A 17,402-nucleotide genomic window follows, 5' to 3' on the forward strand; every position below is an offset into this window, starting at 1 on the left:
CACTAAAGTGAGGCCTGAGTTTTAGTCCTAGGGCTGACATTAAATGACCTCGTCCAAGCTGTGTGACTTTGGGTGGGTCATTTATCTTCTCTAGGTTCCTGTTTTCTCATTGGCACAATAAGGGAGTTAAGGTAAATAATATCAATAACAGTCCTATGTATCTGTATTCAATGTTTTCTAAAATGATTCTTGATTAGATTACATTGTTCTATACATATTCTCTTTACTGTTCCTCCCAGTTATAAATCTCCATAACTATCAATAGCTCATCAAATCATTTCCTTACCTAGAAATGTCAACTGCCAACTCTTTACTTTTTCTGTAGTCCATCCATCAATCCATCCATCCATCCATCCATCCCTTCATTTATTTAACGAGCATTTACTGCATGTTACTACATATTAGGCCATATGCTAAAAGACATGGTTCCAACACTCAAGAATATACCACTCTAGTGGAAGAGACAGACATTAATGCCATTGATTAAATGAACCCATGAATACATATATAATGAATAACTTTGACAAATGTTATAAAGGACAAGTATAGATGCCTTAATAGCATATAATAGGGAGGTATGGCCTTAATGGGGGAATAGGCAAGGGGAAGTCTCCCCTAGAGCAGCACCTTGAACTGAGAGCTGATGGATTAGCAGGAGTCATGTAGACCAAGGGGCTGGTTTGGACCCTCCAGACATAGAACGGCAGCAACAAGCTAGATGGTACTTGTGGCTGCCTCGTGGTAATGTGCCAGAGGGTTTACCCATCAACTCTTCCAAAACCCTTGGTGAAGATAATCATCATTATTCCCTGCATTGACAAGATGATATTCAGGAACACAAAAAGCAAAAATGCTAATTTAGATCCCAAAGAAAGTGCCTGCTGAACTTAGATTTCTCCATTTCTCATCTTGTTAAGTCTTCCTATGTAGCACCTCTCCTTCACTTTACCTTATATCTCGAGGGAGTCACTTGGCATCCCTGGTTCTTGTTTTTTTCATTTATTGAACAGGAGACTAGGGTTATATGCATGATTTCTAAGGTCTCTCTCATATTAGGCATTTGATGTTTCTAGAAATACACCTGCGTTAGTGGGGAGGGTGAGAAGAGGCCATCAATCCATCAACACTTATGGCTATATTTAAAAAACAAAAAATCAGCATGCATTCATAATATAAAAAACCTTGTAGGAATTGTAGCTATTGAAATGGAGGTTGGATAGAGCTAACATAGTTAATGCATTCAATGTAGAGAAACTACAGTGAAGCGTTTTCTTGGCAATTGAGGTATTTAAAGGCAAAGTAACTCATTTTGATCATAAACTGGTTTCTCTGCTTCTTATCCTCTATGGGTTCTTCAATTATAATTCAGTGTAAAAGAATAAATGGCTGATAAATCCATTTCACTAAAAAAAAAACCACAAAGGTCATCCAAAAATATCAAGAAAAGGGCAATCCAGTTGAATCTGAACAAGCAATGGTAGAGGCAAACTCAGCCTCCATGTGCCCTTGAGTGGCCTGCACATGCCTCAGGATTCCTCCATATTACACTGGTTCCTGGGACCCTTCGAGCTCTTAAGTCATTTGGAGCAAGTGACACTAGAATTTCTAGGACCCTGACATCTGTCAGTCTGAATGCAAAGCCTTACATTTCAAATCAGCCAGCTCCTTCTAGAGAAGGAAAAAGGACAATAGCTGCTATTTCTTAGCATGCATAATCAATGCTGCAGGGGTTGCTAGGCGACAGGCAGAAAGGCTTCAAACATCCCTGAGTGTCTCCAATGGAGGAAGAGCAGCCCTGGCAGCCACTCCTCAGAGGTGACAGGCTGTGCAGACTCTGGAAGCTGTGACCAATTTGCTTCATTCCTTAGAAAAACCCCTTAATTTGGTCAGGACTGAACCATAGCTCATTAGATAGTCTTTGAGGTGTCCAATGGGCCCACAGCCCTAAAAATGAGCAGGTGAGGCTGGCGAGAGGCAGCTCCAGGAAAGGTCCTTGTGTTATTTTGATCCAGTTCATCCTAGAGTCTATGGAAGATCTGACTTGTTCCTTGTATGGCTGCAGCCTCTGGATTCTAGAAGTTAAAACAAGCATCCTCTTGGAAGCCTGTAGTCATTCCAACAAAGCCTCTGATTTCAACAAATATGTACAGTCAAGGTCAGTGAGATGAGACTTCTTAGGTGTGCGACCTTGGAATAAATGTTTAAGCTGTAGGCATGTTGTCCACTCTACTTGAGACAATAGTTTCATTTGAATTTCAAGAAGGAGACTAGCAAAGAGAATAAGGCAGGATTTGATAAAGGGGCAAATCCATTTTGTTTTATTTTATTTAGCAGTGTTGATGAAAGAGCAAACATTCTTCATAGGTCATTAATTTGTAAACACTTATTTGGCAAAGCCAGGTAGTGTATGAGGTATAGGCTCTGGGTTTGGGTCACAGGTATGATGGGGATTTAAACCATAGAGAAGCCTGACAGTGGTGATGGGAGATATGCCAGGTAGAAGCATGACATGGGCAGGACAACTGGCTACACTGCTGTCACTGGCTATTCTTTCGTCATTACTAGCCTGAGCCCTGATGTCCTATCTTAGCATGTGCTTGGGAGGAAATTGCCGGAAACCAATTCCAGCATGTTCAGCAGGGCTGAATCATCTGGAGTGGCAAGGGCATTTTCCCAAACCTGAATAGGATACATTAAATTGATTGTTTGCTGCCAGACAACTAAAGAGCATCTTAATTTACATAGTATTGCCTCCTACTGGCCAAACACATAAACAGCCGTAGGCTAATTCCCCCATTCTGACAATGCTTGTGTATACCCTTTGAAGTGTATATCTCTGCCTCACCTAAGGACAAGTTGTGTTAATAAAAAGCAAGGGGTCCTGAGATGAGGGGACCTTAGACCTTAGACCAGAGAATTTAGGACTTAGATCTTAGTTTCCTTTAAGCTAAGCTCCTCTGACCCCCAAATGCCTTTCAAAATTATATTTCATCTCTGGACTCCTATTTAATCTACGCACAGCCTTCTCCAGATTTCCTGAACCCTTATTGATGCTGGAACAAGAACCCCGGCAAGAAATGCATCATATGAGTTTAGCGTACCCTAGATTTAGCTATGCAACATCCCATCCTTTAGGACTTTGCAAGAAGTACTGAGAGGCAGGCGCAGAATAAGGAATGATACGAAGATGAGAGGCTATACCAAGAAATTTTGTGTATCTGTCTCTATACTAGCTGAGATCTCTCAGCTACTCCTCCACTGTCACCTAAGATTCCCTAATCTCCCTGGATTTTTTTCACCTTCAAAGCCTCTCACCTTATGAGCCCATAAAGTGAATTCAGAGTCTGAAGGCCCAACCTAGTCCCCTTGTGGCCCCCAAACAACAGCGGGAACCATGGGCCAGAACATAAATCCACGGTCTTCAGTCCCCTTGTCTATAACACATGGCTGGGTCAGAATTAGATGTTCCCTAAACTTCTTTCAGTTCTAACATTTGATCAGTGTATGAATCTATAAAAATAGAGGCACCTTTTGGTCTTATTTATCCAAAGGAAGAAAAAAAGATAGCAGGAGAGGAAAGCAAAGACTGCAGATTTAATGCTGCCAAGTGTTCTGAACAATTTGTGCTTAAAAAATAACAAACTTTTTGAGTAAATGAAAGAAAAGAGGAAGCAATCACAGCAACAGGGATTAAACATCCCAAAGTCACTGCAGGATTCTTACTTTACACCTTGACCCATTTGACCTCAGCTTTCTCCTCCTCACTCCTCTCCTCTCTTTTCTACTGTCTCACCAACCCCATTTGCCTTTCTTAGTGAGATAATGTTTACTGGATAGCTATTACATTTCCCATCCTTAGAAAGGTCTGACCTTTATTTACCCCAAAGTGCAAGTTTAAGGAGCCTTTCCTGAGAGTCTAGGAGTGCTGATGCCACTGGGGTTACTTACTTTTGATGATGAGAAAAGCAAACCCACAGTTTGCATTTCAGTAGACTTTAACAGAAATTGTGTTTAGTCTGAAGGATGGATAAGTTCAAGAATAATTTTTCTCTCTCCTCAGTTACCCATTATGTATATGCTGAATTATTTTAATGCTAAGTAAAACAGTAATGAAATACACATTTGCTTTTAAAAAATCAAATTGATCTGCTCACTAGTAAACAAATGCGATTCGTATAAATATTCTGTATTTGGCAGAAGCAAAGAAACAAAAAGCCAAAATTCAATCATCTTATATTAAGCTAAAGAATTGCATTTTGGTACATTAGCCATGTCCATATTTATTTGCCACTGAATTGATTTTATAAATAGATGCCTTTTTTAAGTGTTTTACAAATGTTATTCAATACCATGGTGTTGTTGTTGTTGTTTGTTTTGACAATGCATATGTAAAAGATTTACAGAGTCTTTTGTGTTATTTTTATTACTTATTGTGTTTTAGAGAGCTCAGCGTAAGTAAATTTTATCCCCTTCAATAATGTTTATCTTATTGAAGACCAGGTCTCCTTTCTGAGTTTCTGAGAAAATGGCTATGATAAAGGACTTTAGGGCTTCTTTATTTTAATCAAACCTCGTATCTGCTAGGGTGGCAGAATCCACAAGAAATGCCACTCATCCCAGAATAAAATCACACATATTCTACATAAAATCCTGGGGCCTTGGAGACAGTTGGGAGGGACAAGGTGTAACAGAAGATGTCAGTGGAACAGAGGCTGAGAGAGGGAGTGAATTCATAGTCTCCCTTTCAGAACCTCAACTTGAGAACAGGTGCAGCTGAGCTGGACACAAGCACCAAGCAATCAGGGGAGACAGGCTGAGTCTTCAAGCCTTAGCTGGTTGGTTTCTGTCTGAAATTTAGTTAAAATTGACTTGAAAGAGTAACTCAGAGCTAGTTACAGCCTTTTGAGGTGCCCCTAGAAAGAACCTAGGACACTTGGATATGCCCCAAATATCCTTCCCACTGTCCACTTAGTTAAAAGAGTTTGAACACATCCTTCATAGCAGACATGCTCCTGAATTGGCCACTAAAATAAAAAAGTAACACTTTCAACACATTACTGAGACCGTGGATAACGAGACATTCTGGAGTGTTCTCTTACCTTCACAGCCACCAAGATCTTGTCATGCTCAGGACAGAGGTTATAGCATTCAGCTAGGAACACTTTTCCAAAGGCCCCTTCGCCTAGCTCCCTTTTCAGAACAATGTTATGCCGCTTGATGTGCTGGACAACTGTAAAACAAAGAGGATGGAAATTAGAATCAAAGCACACAGAGGGGAGGCAGAGGGTGGGGAGTCTGAGGGTCCATGTCTGGGCTCTTCTCTGCACAAAGCAAAGCAGAGGAGAAGCCCAATGTCCACCTTCACAGTTGGCTTGCTCTCCAGAGCTCATTTATTGTCCTTGTTAGAAGTGAAGTAGGGACTTGCCTGTTGGCTGCAGAAGGTCATTAATGGACTTTACTGACTAGGAAAGGGGAGCAATGCCAAAGAAATGCACCTTAATGGCAGGCCTCTTTCTTACAAGCCAGATGCTTTGCATCTATTTGTCAGTCACATGTCTAGTGGGGAAAGGAATTTGCGTCAATCATTTCCTTCCTAGGTTGGCTACTAGTGATATATCCTTAACAAGATATTGTTTGGCTTTGCCTGGTTTTGAACCTACATAAATGAAATCATACTATATGTATTCTTCCATATCTTGCATCATTCATTCAACAATGTCTTTCAGATTAAATTTTATTGAGTTACAGTGTGTGTAGTAGTGATTATATTGCTTTTACTGCTTTATAATATTCTGTGGGAGGACTGTACTGCCATTTGTTTATCCATTCTATGTTGATGAAGATGTTATACAGTTTCTTTTTAGATACAACTTGATATAAAATGCAAGTGGTGATTAAGGTTTTACTTTAATAGGATTTTTCCCCCGGTAACTCATGTGGTTTGAAGTAATGATGGTTTCCACAGGCCTCTGGGAACTCAGGGTGATAAAAATCAAAAGGTCTTTTATGAGCAACAATATTAATGAGTCTAGGAATGTATATTAATATCTCATGCTCTGGTAGCAACTCCCAGATTGAAGAGGAGAGAAATGTGTTCATTAGGTAGAGTGCCCATATAAAGAGATAAATGTAATTCTTGCAGAGAATTAGCTGCCCTATTTAAATCTAATATTTAACTCCATGGTTGTCACATGTTCACTGGGAATTAAATAGCCACTTGATTTACTTTATACTCTAACCAGATCAAGGCAAGTATTTAACTTTTTTTATCCCATTTAATTTACATTTTCTTTTTAAAAACATTTTCTAAGGAGGAGAAAAAGTTGGCAGGAAATAAGTTTATAGAGCTATGGCAAAAGACAAAATTTCATCATCTCCAAAACTAAAATTGATGAGACCAGTTTTCCCATGTTGACCTTGAAAGCAGTAAATGCCTCTTTTCTTTAAGAAATGGCTAGTTTGTATTAATTTCCTTTGTTTTCTTGGAAAATAATAGATTACATGAATGGTGGCCTTTTGCCAATGTATTCTCCTGAAGCAGAGTTAATCTCTTCTATGAAACTTATAGCCCAGTGGCACAGGTAACCATTTGTGTTTGTATCTGCATTCCTGACAGTGTGTCACCGTGCTTTGCATGCAGTTGGTGCTGTAAAATATTTGTTGAAAAATGTGCTGAATCATAATAAACAGCAGGCAAACACTGTATAATCATATTATCTCAGTCAATTGACAATCCTATTGAGTACAAAAGCAATAAAGAATTCTCTGAGATGTCAGCAGCAGGGAGAACGACTAACCCGAGCTAAGTATTTCTTCCCACTCTCCTCCAAAGAGCATCAGTACTTATCCCCACCTGCTTCCTTCCTGTTTCCTGAAATAACCATGGAAGTCCTTGGTACCCTCTCAGGGGATCACTTCTTAATCAACCTTTCATCCCAGCTTTGCTCATAAATGTCCCAGGCTGAGTCAATGCTCACTCCTTCACCTCCCTCACAGACCTTTCTTGGAGCTTTCTGGGATGGCTACCTATCATCCATGAGCTCTCCTTAAATTTCCCTCTACCTCCTTGATTCAACCAAAACCTTGGCTATGCCCTGAGGACATCCATGCCTTTCCCATACAGCTTTTTCAAATGCAAGCCATCCCCACCCCTTATCTGCAGGTACTTCAGGCCCTTGTGTGTGATTTCTGGCCATTTCTCTCTCTCTCTCTCTCTCTCTCTTTCTCTCTCTCTCCTGCTGGAAAGAAGTTTATAGAGCTATGGCTAAAGACAAAGTTTTCTAAAGCATCTAGCTATCATAAAGCATCTATCTTAGGGAGCCAGCATCCTATACCACCTCCGCCCCTCACTGCTGACATCTTGGTTCCTCCTCTTACACACTGAGCTCCTGGCTGACACATTCCTTCTCCATGCCACCAGTGTCATCATTCTCAGGGTGCAGGGCACAGAGAATGGTTCAGTCACTTGCCTAATCTGTAGAAACACTGGGCTGCCATTTCTTCTGCAGTTCAGAGGTGAGGCTCTGTGGGAGTTTTTGGCTGAGTGCATGGCATTAAGGTGACTTTTTCTAGGGCCAAGACTTTCTTAATACAGGAAGCAATGCTCTGATTCTGGACAAGCTCCTTATCTCATTGTTGACTAGCATTTTGAATATCAATGCCTTAAAGAGCCCTATGTATTTGGATTCATTTATACAAAATATCCTGAGTGAAGTGAATCTAAGGACTCTATAACAAATAAACCATCAGGTAAGCATGTGGATTCTTTACACACATTCTTTCCTTAATGTCAGTCAATTCTCTTCTGAATCTTAGAGACCTGATTAAAATCACATCAAATCCAACACGAATAACTAATAAAAAATAAATAAATGCCCAAACTCCAGCATAAATGGGTTCCTAGATTTGAAGGGAAAAGTTGATTTAAAAAAAGCTTTATCGATAAAGTTTCCTTTTTCACCTTGCCAAAAGAAAAGGGGGCATCAATAAGAGGTATATGTGGTGTAGGAAATATACCGCCAAACACATATGGTCTGCAGACTGATCTATGTACATCTATATATTCAAAATAAAGTGTGTGATTAGATTATTGTGCAAATAAATTTATTTTGTAAAATCAGGGAGAAACTGATAACTAGCAATAACAATCAAGATGAGTGGCTGTGAACTGTCTAGCCATCTTTGTCATTAATGAAATTTTCTAAAGTGGAAATTTGGTGCCCTTTGTCTTTTGCTTTATGTGGACCAGAGTAGATTTCCGGTTCTGTATTAGCATTACATTACAGCTGCTGAAAAATGCATTTTGTCATAAAGTAGCTTCTGTAGTTTACAGAGATACCGGCAGTTTCAGATGGTCGAAATTGAATTCCTGGTATGGATATCACCCAGAAGTAAATTTTATACACACACACACACACACACACACACACACAGAGGCTATAGATAAAGTATTAATCCGTGTCTATAACCATTACCACTGAACCTAAAAATAAATAATAAATAAATAATTAAATCCCTGTCTACTCAGAGTTGAAGTAAGAAATGTATCCTTCCCGTTTCCCCAGAAATGAGGTTTCATAGAAAACCTTGACCCAGTCGACATGTCCTGCTCAGCACACGGACCTTGAATTGAGACACTTCTTGAGTTTCTCATATATGCCAGCTACTAAGTGATCTGCCTCTCAAAAGAAAGATATTTTAAAGTTTTGAACAGGAAGGTAAAAAGTAATATGGATTCAGAAGATAATATTCTGTATTAGGAGCAATCTCTCTTCTTCTCTACAGACCTAAATGTAGGGCCAGTTGCCTCCGTGGTTCTCTCTCAGAGGGCTGGGTGCTGTGATGGGGAGAGAATTTAAAGATCTGTGAGGCTGACTCCCTCCTGTTTAACAGCTGACCAGTGAGACTCGGGGCAGGACAGTGACTTCCTCAGGGCCATACAGCTAGGAGGTGGCCCAACTAGGACTCCGGTGTCCTGACCTTCAGAAGAGCCACCCTTGGACTCTGTAACACAGGCCCATTTGAGACTGAAGGCAGTGAGTGTCTCCTGAGATTAAAATAGTAACAGGTGTTTCATTTAGTTAATTATCTTTTCCAGTAGAAATGTTTCAAACATTCACGTTTATCGTCTGAAATGGGCCAAACATCTCATAATGAAGAATTTCATTAAAAAACAGCAAATAAACATAAAATATGAGTGAGAAAAGCAGGATATAAAAGTTAAATACCTTAGAAAGTGCTTAAGCTTGATCTGAATAAAATTAATAAAAATTATTTCTATCTATCTTGATGTCTGTTTCCTGGGTAGCATATTAAAACAGGTAAAACCATCTACCTTATAAAAATAGATTTTCATAAAAGATGGAAACTATGTTTTTGGACTTCATCTACATTTTTATTAAGATACAAGTTGGTATTAAAATGAAATAAATGCAATTAAAACCACAGACATAAAATGCACCAGGACAAGACACGGCCAAATATTCATAAATAATATTAATGATGAAATAAAATGTAATAATACTGAGCCATTCTTACGCACTTTTCAGCAAAAATTCCCAATGTGCATTACCATCAATTAATTTTCATATCCTTCTGAATGAGGTCAATAGTCACATTTATTTTACAGATGACACCACTATTAATTGACTTACTTGCGGTCATAGAGTCATCCACTTATCCTTTTCCAAGTGTTATTTCTAATGAAATGAGAGGGAGAGAAGTGGGGGCCTAACACGTGCTGATTGCTATTATGAGCCAGAAAATGTGTTGAGAGATTTACAGGGGTTATCAATCTTCATAGCAATCTAGTAAGGTATGTATCCCTATCTCCATTTTTTGATTAAAGTAAAAAGAAGAGGATCAGCTGAGCTACCTAACTCATCCAAGTTTGTACCATTGGTAACAGGCAGAGTTTGAGTTCTTTTCACTACAACACTCTACCTTTCCTTGGCCTTCTTATAAAAAAACAAAGTGAAAGTGTATGAGCTCAACTCTGCCCACCTAGGGAATTGTGAGTCTACTTGTAGCAATTTAGTTAAGCAAAACTTTATTAAGCACCTATTATGGCCTGGGCATTTTTCTAGGGCCTAGATAAAAGGATGAGTAAAATAGACCCTAATTTATTGAAATTCTTCAAAAAAATCAAGAAACTCACAACCTAACAGGGCAGGAAAAAATATGTATATCTATAACATCTTACACCTTTGCTTCCTTCATAAAAGATTTTAGGTACTTTACGTAACCCTGCAAGGAAAAACAAAATTTAAATAAGAATCATCAGGGAAAGTGGCATGGAAGATGAAGGCAAGGTATTCAGTAGGAATGCAAACATGCAAATTCTAAGGTATCACAGGGTTATTAAAATTAAGTCATAATTTGACCCTGAACTTCCCGGTATCAGAAGCCAAAAGAAAAACATAATAATTCACAAAATGTTTACTACTCAAAGTAAAAGTACAGACATTCCTTGTGGTAAGATTCTTCATAGCATCTCATTTTCCAAGGAATATTTTGAATGAATTTTACACAGGGGATCGAAGTCCTCACAAAGGCCCTAGAGTAAATAGTGAGTTTCCAAAGACTATTTCTTAAAGCATAACTCAGTAAGAGATAAACATATGACACAAAAGCCACCCCCAGCCAAAGCACTACACAGGGAGTCCATGACTCTTATTATCATGACATAAAAATCAATGTCTGTGGGCATGCTCAAGAATGCTTTGGGGATGTAGATGAAGAATAGGTATAATTTCCCCATACCCACTGCTGGGTCTAGACTTATTAAGCAATCTAAAGTATGAATAAATAATAACATGAAAATTTAAAAATAGATGTGATTGATTGAACAAGAGATAAGAATGGTGGGAAAGAGGGTATTTAAGGTAGGGGGAGAAGTTCAAAGTATATGTGCGAAATAGTGATTTATCTTGGTTTATTCCTGAAGAGAGTGTAGATGATATTCTCTAAGAGTAGGACAAGCCTAGATCACAGAGGGCTTTGACTACCTTACTAGGTAGTAAGTTTGGGCACTAATAAGTCTGGACTCTTGAACAATGATGTCAATGCCCTTTGCCTTCACTTCCTCATCTTTAAATGAATACTTTTGAGCTAAATGGCATCAGGTCACCTCCAGCACACACACATTCCACAACTTTATTCTGTATATGAGCGCTATCTAGAGCTATGACAGACTTTTGAGCCTGGGAGAAAAGTGATGAGTACAAATCATTAGGTTATGCTGGCTGGGCAAACTGGAGCCAGAGAAGTCAGTTAGGCTGTAGCTACAGCTTGTTCACACAGAGGCCTCTGCTGACTGAAAGTGAGCTCCATCCAGTTATAATTTATTTTCATTCTCTAGCCCCTTATCCTTGGAATGCACACAGCTCAGAGTGACTGCCCCCAGAGAAGCTGAGGTTAAGTCCTTGCCCCCAAATACAACAGAGGACTTTGCCAGGTACTAATCCTCTGTGTTTTCAGGGAAAGACAAAGAACAATGAGCCATAGAACAAAACCAAACTGGAGGAATCAGAGAGGCAGGAGAATGAGCCACAAAGGAGGCTGAGCAGAGCAAAAGTCAGACTGCCAGGGGCAAAGGGTGAGTGTAAGTGAAGACCTGGAAGTGGTAAGTGGAGCCTACACATGTGGGAGGTCATGCAGACAAGTGAATATAGAGGATGGAGTTGGTGATGGGGCTGAGGAGGGAGAAATTTGAGAGTGTGTGTATGTTAGGAAGAATAATAGGAAGTAAGAAATTAAACAGGCACAAAGAGAAAGGCAGGGAGGGAAAGAAGGAGGGTGAGAGGAAAACTGGCAAGACAGATTCTTGGAGAAGACCCTGAGAGTACAGTGCGATGGAGGATGCAGAAAAAAGTCTAAAACAGAGAGCAAAGATTTTGAGTGAGCCACTTTTGAGGGTTTAATCTTTGATGCTCATCACAGCATTGGGTCTCTGAAGGAGGAAGTGGACTTCAAGGGATCCCCAAGGGCCCCATTGTGTGCCTTTGGGCTAAGCTTTGAAATGGGTCTGGTGATAGACAAGATAGACTCTTGCAGGGTGACTCAGCACTCCTGGGAGGGTACCAGATACCAACTTGGATGCCCCATACAACATCCAATGGCAGCAAATGGCCCCTTCCTTCTAAAACATATTTGATGCCCCCATGCTAAACCAGAGAATAGCTGTGGGGCATGCAGGAGCAATGCTTAATTTAACCCAATCATTACAGTAGATAAATGCAATTGAGTTATTTTAAATTACCCAAACTTCTTGTAGGAAACAGCCAAGGAGGGGGAAAGCCCCAGAAATCTTTCAAGCTGTTAGACTGACGGGAACACCACACTTCAAAATACACATACGGCACATCCCTCGCTTTGACAGCCCCTAACAGCCAAAATTATATCTGTTCTACACACTGGCATGTGGTAGAATTGGATTGATTTACCCTGACAGCCCTCCCTGCTGGAACAATACTTGTCAGTCAGCCCCAGCAATGTTTGTATTTTCAAGAATAATTATGCAGAGTGATTGTACAAAATCCTGGCAGGTGGGCCAGACAGTCTTATCTGCCTACCCCTTCAACCCTGTGTCCCTGAGCCTGAAAGTTCTTCTTGCTCCTGAGGATGAAAAACATGCCTTTACCACCCTCTTCCCAAGCTGTATGCACGAACCTCAATTTGAGGGTTCTATGTTGGTACCTGTTCTATCATTTGGGGTCCTCCACTCCTGTGCCCTCCTCATGAATACTTTTCTTCTAGTAGCTGCTACATTCTCCTAAGTGACTTCTGCAGGTTAGTTGGCCTTTATCAACACACCTCTACATAATCCTCCCATTGCAAAAGAAATCTTGCTTTTGGTGGGGATAATTCACAAACCACACCAGTGTCATCATTTTGAAGAGTTTATCCTAACAGAAGTATGTATGTAACATATACATGTTATATACATATAACACAATTTCTGTACATATATTCTAGTGAGGGAGCAGGAATTGGTAAGAGAAATAGCAATAATTCTGTCAGAATGTGATAAATGATGATGAGAGGAGCAAGCCAAGCATTACGTGAATGGGCAACTTGGAAGAAGCTCCATGGAGTCATTGAGAGAATCATGTTAGAGTCCTTATGAGGAAAGCTTTGAACACAAGGGCAAGCACTTAGTCTACAGGCAATGAAAAGTCAATGGGCATTTATGAGGTCCAGAATTCCATGCCAGTTTCCCGGGCTGCTTTCCTCAGCTATAGACTGTGCCCAAACTCCTTAGAAAGGCAGATGCTCAGTAGAGCTCATAACCAATGACATGTGGCCAAAGTCTGTAAGAATGCGGGTCACAGACAAGATTTTGGAGTACATCCCAAATGTTTCCATGGCTTTCTGCCCAGATAATATGCAAAACAGAATTCTATGATATTTTTTTAACATGCTTATTTGAGGACTCATGTTTCAAAAGGTAATGCTAAAGTTTATTTTCTTCAAAGGGCTTCACAATACTTACAGCATCTTTCAATCAACATTACCCCCCCCCCCCACCCCACCCCGTTTCAGCACTTAAGCATCTATGTGAAAAAAACTATGTTTGGTGCTGTGGGAGATTCAAGGATGAGCAGGGGAAGAGAAGTTCAACAGTCACTAAGTGCACATCTTCTGTGTGCTTGGCATTGTGTTACGCATTGTACATAGAGTCTTTATTCAGACATCCTGATGGACTGAAGGAGAGACATCATTGTCTCCATTTCAGGAATGTCATAGCTGAGTCTTGGAGATATTAAATAATTTTCCCAAAGCCACACAGCTAGGATTGGCTTCAAAACCCATGCAGTCTCTCCCAATAGAACACAAATCTTTCCCCAAATGATGGTCAGTCTACTAGGGAGATGAGACAAATACACTATAACTGTTGTTAAAGGCGGAACATAAAGCCTGCCATGACCGATATAAAAAATAAAGGGTGAGGGGTGTTTAGAATGAAAAAAAAAAAAAAAAGCAAAAGCAAATCATTTGAGTATAGGGTTTGAGGTAGGAGGACATGCCATTTGAATTTCCCCTTATAAGTTGAGCAGGGCTGGAAGTGTTGGTTGGAAAGAAGGGACTTGTTGGACATAATGAATTATACCATTTCCAAAATACTAGAGTGAAACTGACTTGGTCATATACTGGACCTTCACGTTAAAATGTGTCTGCATTAAAGTACAAACTCTGAAAACTATTTAGGTTGAACCAAATGAAATTTCTATTCGCACAGGCCCAAATGGAACAAACAGCTATGTCATATGGTTCAACCTAATGTATTGCTAGGTTTTACCTTTGCAAACAGAACCTCTGAATGTTAGAAAAGAACCTGCGTTTTTTCTTTTAATTTACAAAAAAAAAAATTATGAAAAGGTATACATGCAAATGGTAACAAATAAGTAGTACTAAAGAGCTAAAGATGAAAAGAAACTGTACTTTTCCACACTCCTTCCTGTCCTCAGTCCTGCCTGTCTTAATTCAGTGTAGTTTGACTTTCTTGTTTTCTAGGCATCATCTCCATAACTCTAATTAATGTTGTACCTCCTACTCCTGTTTTCCTAATTTAAGACACTTAATGACTTTCTGCTACATAGGAGGAGGATTTTGCTCACACTCCCTCCCACCTCCTCTCAATAATTTGGAGCTGTAATATTTTCAGTTCTTCTATTGATTACCTATCACACTGCATCTCTATTTCAGGTATCCTAATACTCTTCTGTATATGTTGAGCTTATTACACCCCTAGCTTCTTCTGCCCCAATTATTTCCTATATCCTGTGAGCTTGACCTTTACTGCAACTGTGCCAAAATTGCTGCTGTGTACATTCAGTTCACAATATGATACAATTAAGTGTCTTTTCCTTCTAAAAATTGGAAAGCAATGAACAGAATTTGTGTTAACAGGAGCAGCTTAATACTGTATACTGCAAGGCTAAGTGGGCACCAGGACTACATTTTCTTCTCCATGTGTCTAATGCAGGGGTGGGCAAACTTTTTGACTTGAGGGCCACAGTGGGTTCTTAAACTGGACCGGAGGGCCGGAACAAAAGCATGGATGAAGTATTTGTGTGAACTAATATAAATTCAAAGTAAACATCATTACATAAAAGGGTATGGTCTTTTTTTTTTTTTTAGTTTTATTCATTTCAAACGGGCCGGATCCGGCCCACGGGCCGTAGTTTGCCCACGGCTGGATGTCAAATCCAGTGCCATGTTCATTAATACCCTATTCCTTCTCATTACAGACATGTATCAACCAAATGCAACGTATCACTCAAAAATGTAAGAACAGGGGAAGTCAGGGAGGTTAAAAGCTGGATGATGTCCATAGAATATTGCTATATCCTTTCCCCAGAAGTCAAATCATCTATTCTCTGTAGCTACCAGACTTATCCCTTTCATTCTCTGTCTATATACACTCTCCATCTCTGATGAGCTGCAAAACCTTGGGTGTGAACGCATGTCAAGAAGCACAGTGTTGAAGGCAGTTTATGAGCTGGGAATGGATTTATAGTGTGAGAGTCACGGTGTTTGGGTTCCTTTCCTCTCTGTCTTTTGATAAGAACTTGTGGGTGGTTCTGTTAGCTGGAGCACTTCCAAATTTTGCATCAATCTTACAAGCTCCACTTTTGGAGAACAGTTCTAAAAAATACATAATTAAGTCACATTGACCTAATCGGGCTGCTTTAGAAAGGAGAGAAGTCTTCCCATCCCCTGGGCTCTGGAGTCCTGTTGGGGATTATGTAGAGGGTCACACAAATCGGGCTTCTAGTATGATTCCCTGGGTTTTATAATGAAGTCCCTTATAAAAAGTGCCTTCTCCAGGGAGAGTTTCAATGTTACTAAGACAAAGGGAACTTATGGTGGGTGATTAAAAACTCTTCTTATATGTTAATATGAACCATTTACATCTGGGATTGGCATTTTCTAAAGTATTAAAATGCCATCACATGTTCAGAGAAGGTGATGTTAAGCAAATTCATTCAAGAACAAGTCAAAGTTAAAGTATACAGTATGCTTAAGCTGAGGAATACTCAGTGGTAACAGTGTCCCTGTGAGTATGGATAAAAAATGTCTAGCCCTGCCTTGTGGTCCTGGTGGACAAGCCCCTAAAGAAGAACCTGATTTCTCAGGGACCTACAGTCTTCAGGAGGCCAGAACTGAGAGTGAAGAGCCAACATTGGACTCAGGTCACCTCTCTGATCCTGGCTCCTCCACCTAAAAATAATTGAGTGAATCACAGTATTTGTAAAGAACACTAAAAATTCTTCTACTTTGCCCTTCCATCTATAAATGTGCACATGATTATAAGGAAACTAGTGGCCCAGTGCATGAAATTCCTGCACGGGAGAGGGAGGAAGGGTTCCTCAACCCAGCCTGCACTCTCTCGCAATCCAGGACTGCTGGTTTAAGCCCAATCCCACAGGAATCCCTGCAGGATCGGGCCTAAACTGGCAGTCGGACATCCGTCTTGCAATCTGTGACTGCTGGCTCCTAACTGCTCACCTGCCTGCCTGCCTGATCGTCTCTAACCACTTGCCTGCCTGCCTGATGACCCCTAACCACTTGTCTGTCTGCCTGATCGCCCCTAACAACTCAGCTGCCTGCCTGATCACCCCTCACTGCTCACCTGCCTGCCTGATCGCCCCTAACCACCTTTGCCTTGGCCTCCGCCCACCGTGGCAGCCGCCTTTGCCTCTGCCCCCACAGCTGCGGCTTCATCCGGAAGGTCGTCCAGAAGGATGACCAGAAGGTCATTGGGCTGTCTGGTCTAATTAGCATATTATGCTTTTATTATTATAGATGAACAGGAGTGAGATCTTTACAAGCTCAAATGAAGACACCTAGCTCTACAAGATCCAATGATGGCCAAGGAAGAAAAGGCCCATTGAGGAAAGCAAATGAAAAAGAAAGAGGGAAGTGTCCCATGGACAGGGTCTAGGGTGGTGATGGGGGAGCAATGAGTGAAGTGACTATAATTTGCAGGGATTAAGAGGCAGAAAGGGAAGCCTCAGCCCTATCATTGTTAATAACTAACTACACAACTTGAAGCAATTCTCTAAATGTATCTGCCCAACTTTGATTTCTTTCCTCTAGCTCTAAAGTGGGAATGAAAGTACCTGAACCACCACCGCCCCCCGCGCAAGAACAAAATGGTATTCTAAATAAAAAGCATGCTGACAAATAAAATGCATTAAAAATGGTATATGGCGTGACCACTGCTATTTAGTGATTTGGCACTCACGAGTACACAGTGTCTTACAGATACATTTTTATTGGTTCAATTTAATGTTAAATATTACCTGCAACTACAATAATAATGGGCCTTCTGGTCCCAGAGCACTTTAAGGTTCATAAAGCCCTCACACGTGTTATTTTATTTGAACATTAAAACA

At 40.3% G+C, this 17,402-nt stretch overlaps 1 protein-coding gene across 2 annotated transcripts in view; it reads right to left on the reverse strand.

Moving 5' to 3' along the window:
- The window catches only part of NTRK2 (neurotrophic receptor tyrosine kinase 2), a 315,336-nt gene that overhangs the window by 75,494 nt on the left and 222,440 nt on the right, over positions 1 to 17,402 (reverse strand). For both annotated transcript variants that reach the window (XM_070431418.1, XM_070431417.1), the window contains one exon: positions 5,100 to 5,230. In XM_070431418.1, the coding sequence (XP_070287519.1) occupies positions 5,100 to 5,230 (131 nt within the window). The remainder of the gene's footprint in view (positions 1 to 5,099; positions 5,231 to 17,402) is intronic.

This window comes from Myotis yumanensis, unplaced genomic scaffold, assembly GCF_028538775.1.
Source record: "Myotis yumanensis isolate MYYU_CA2020_CCGP unplaced genomic scaffold, mMyoYum1.0.hap1 SCAF_12, whole genome shotgun sequence".
Taxonomy (NCBI): Eukaryota; Metazoa; Chordata; class Mammalia; order Chiroptera; family Vespertilionidae; genus Myotis; species Myotis yumanensis.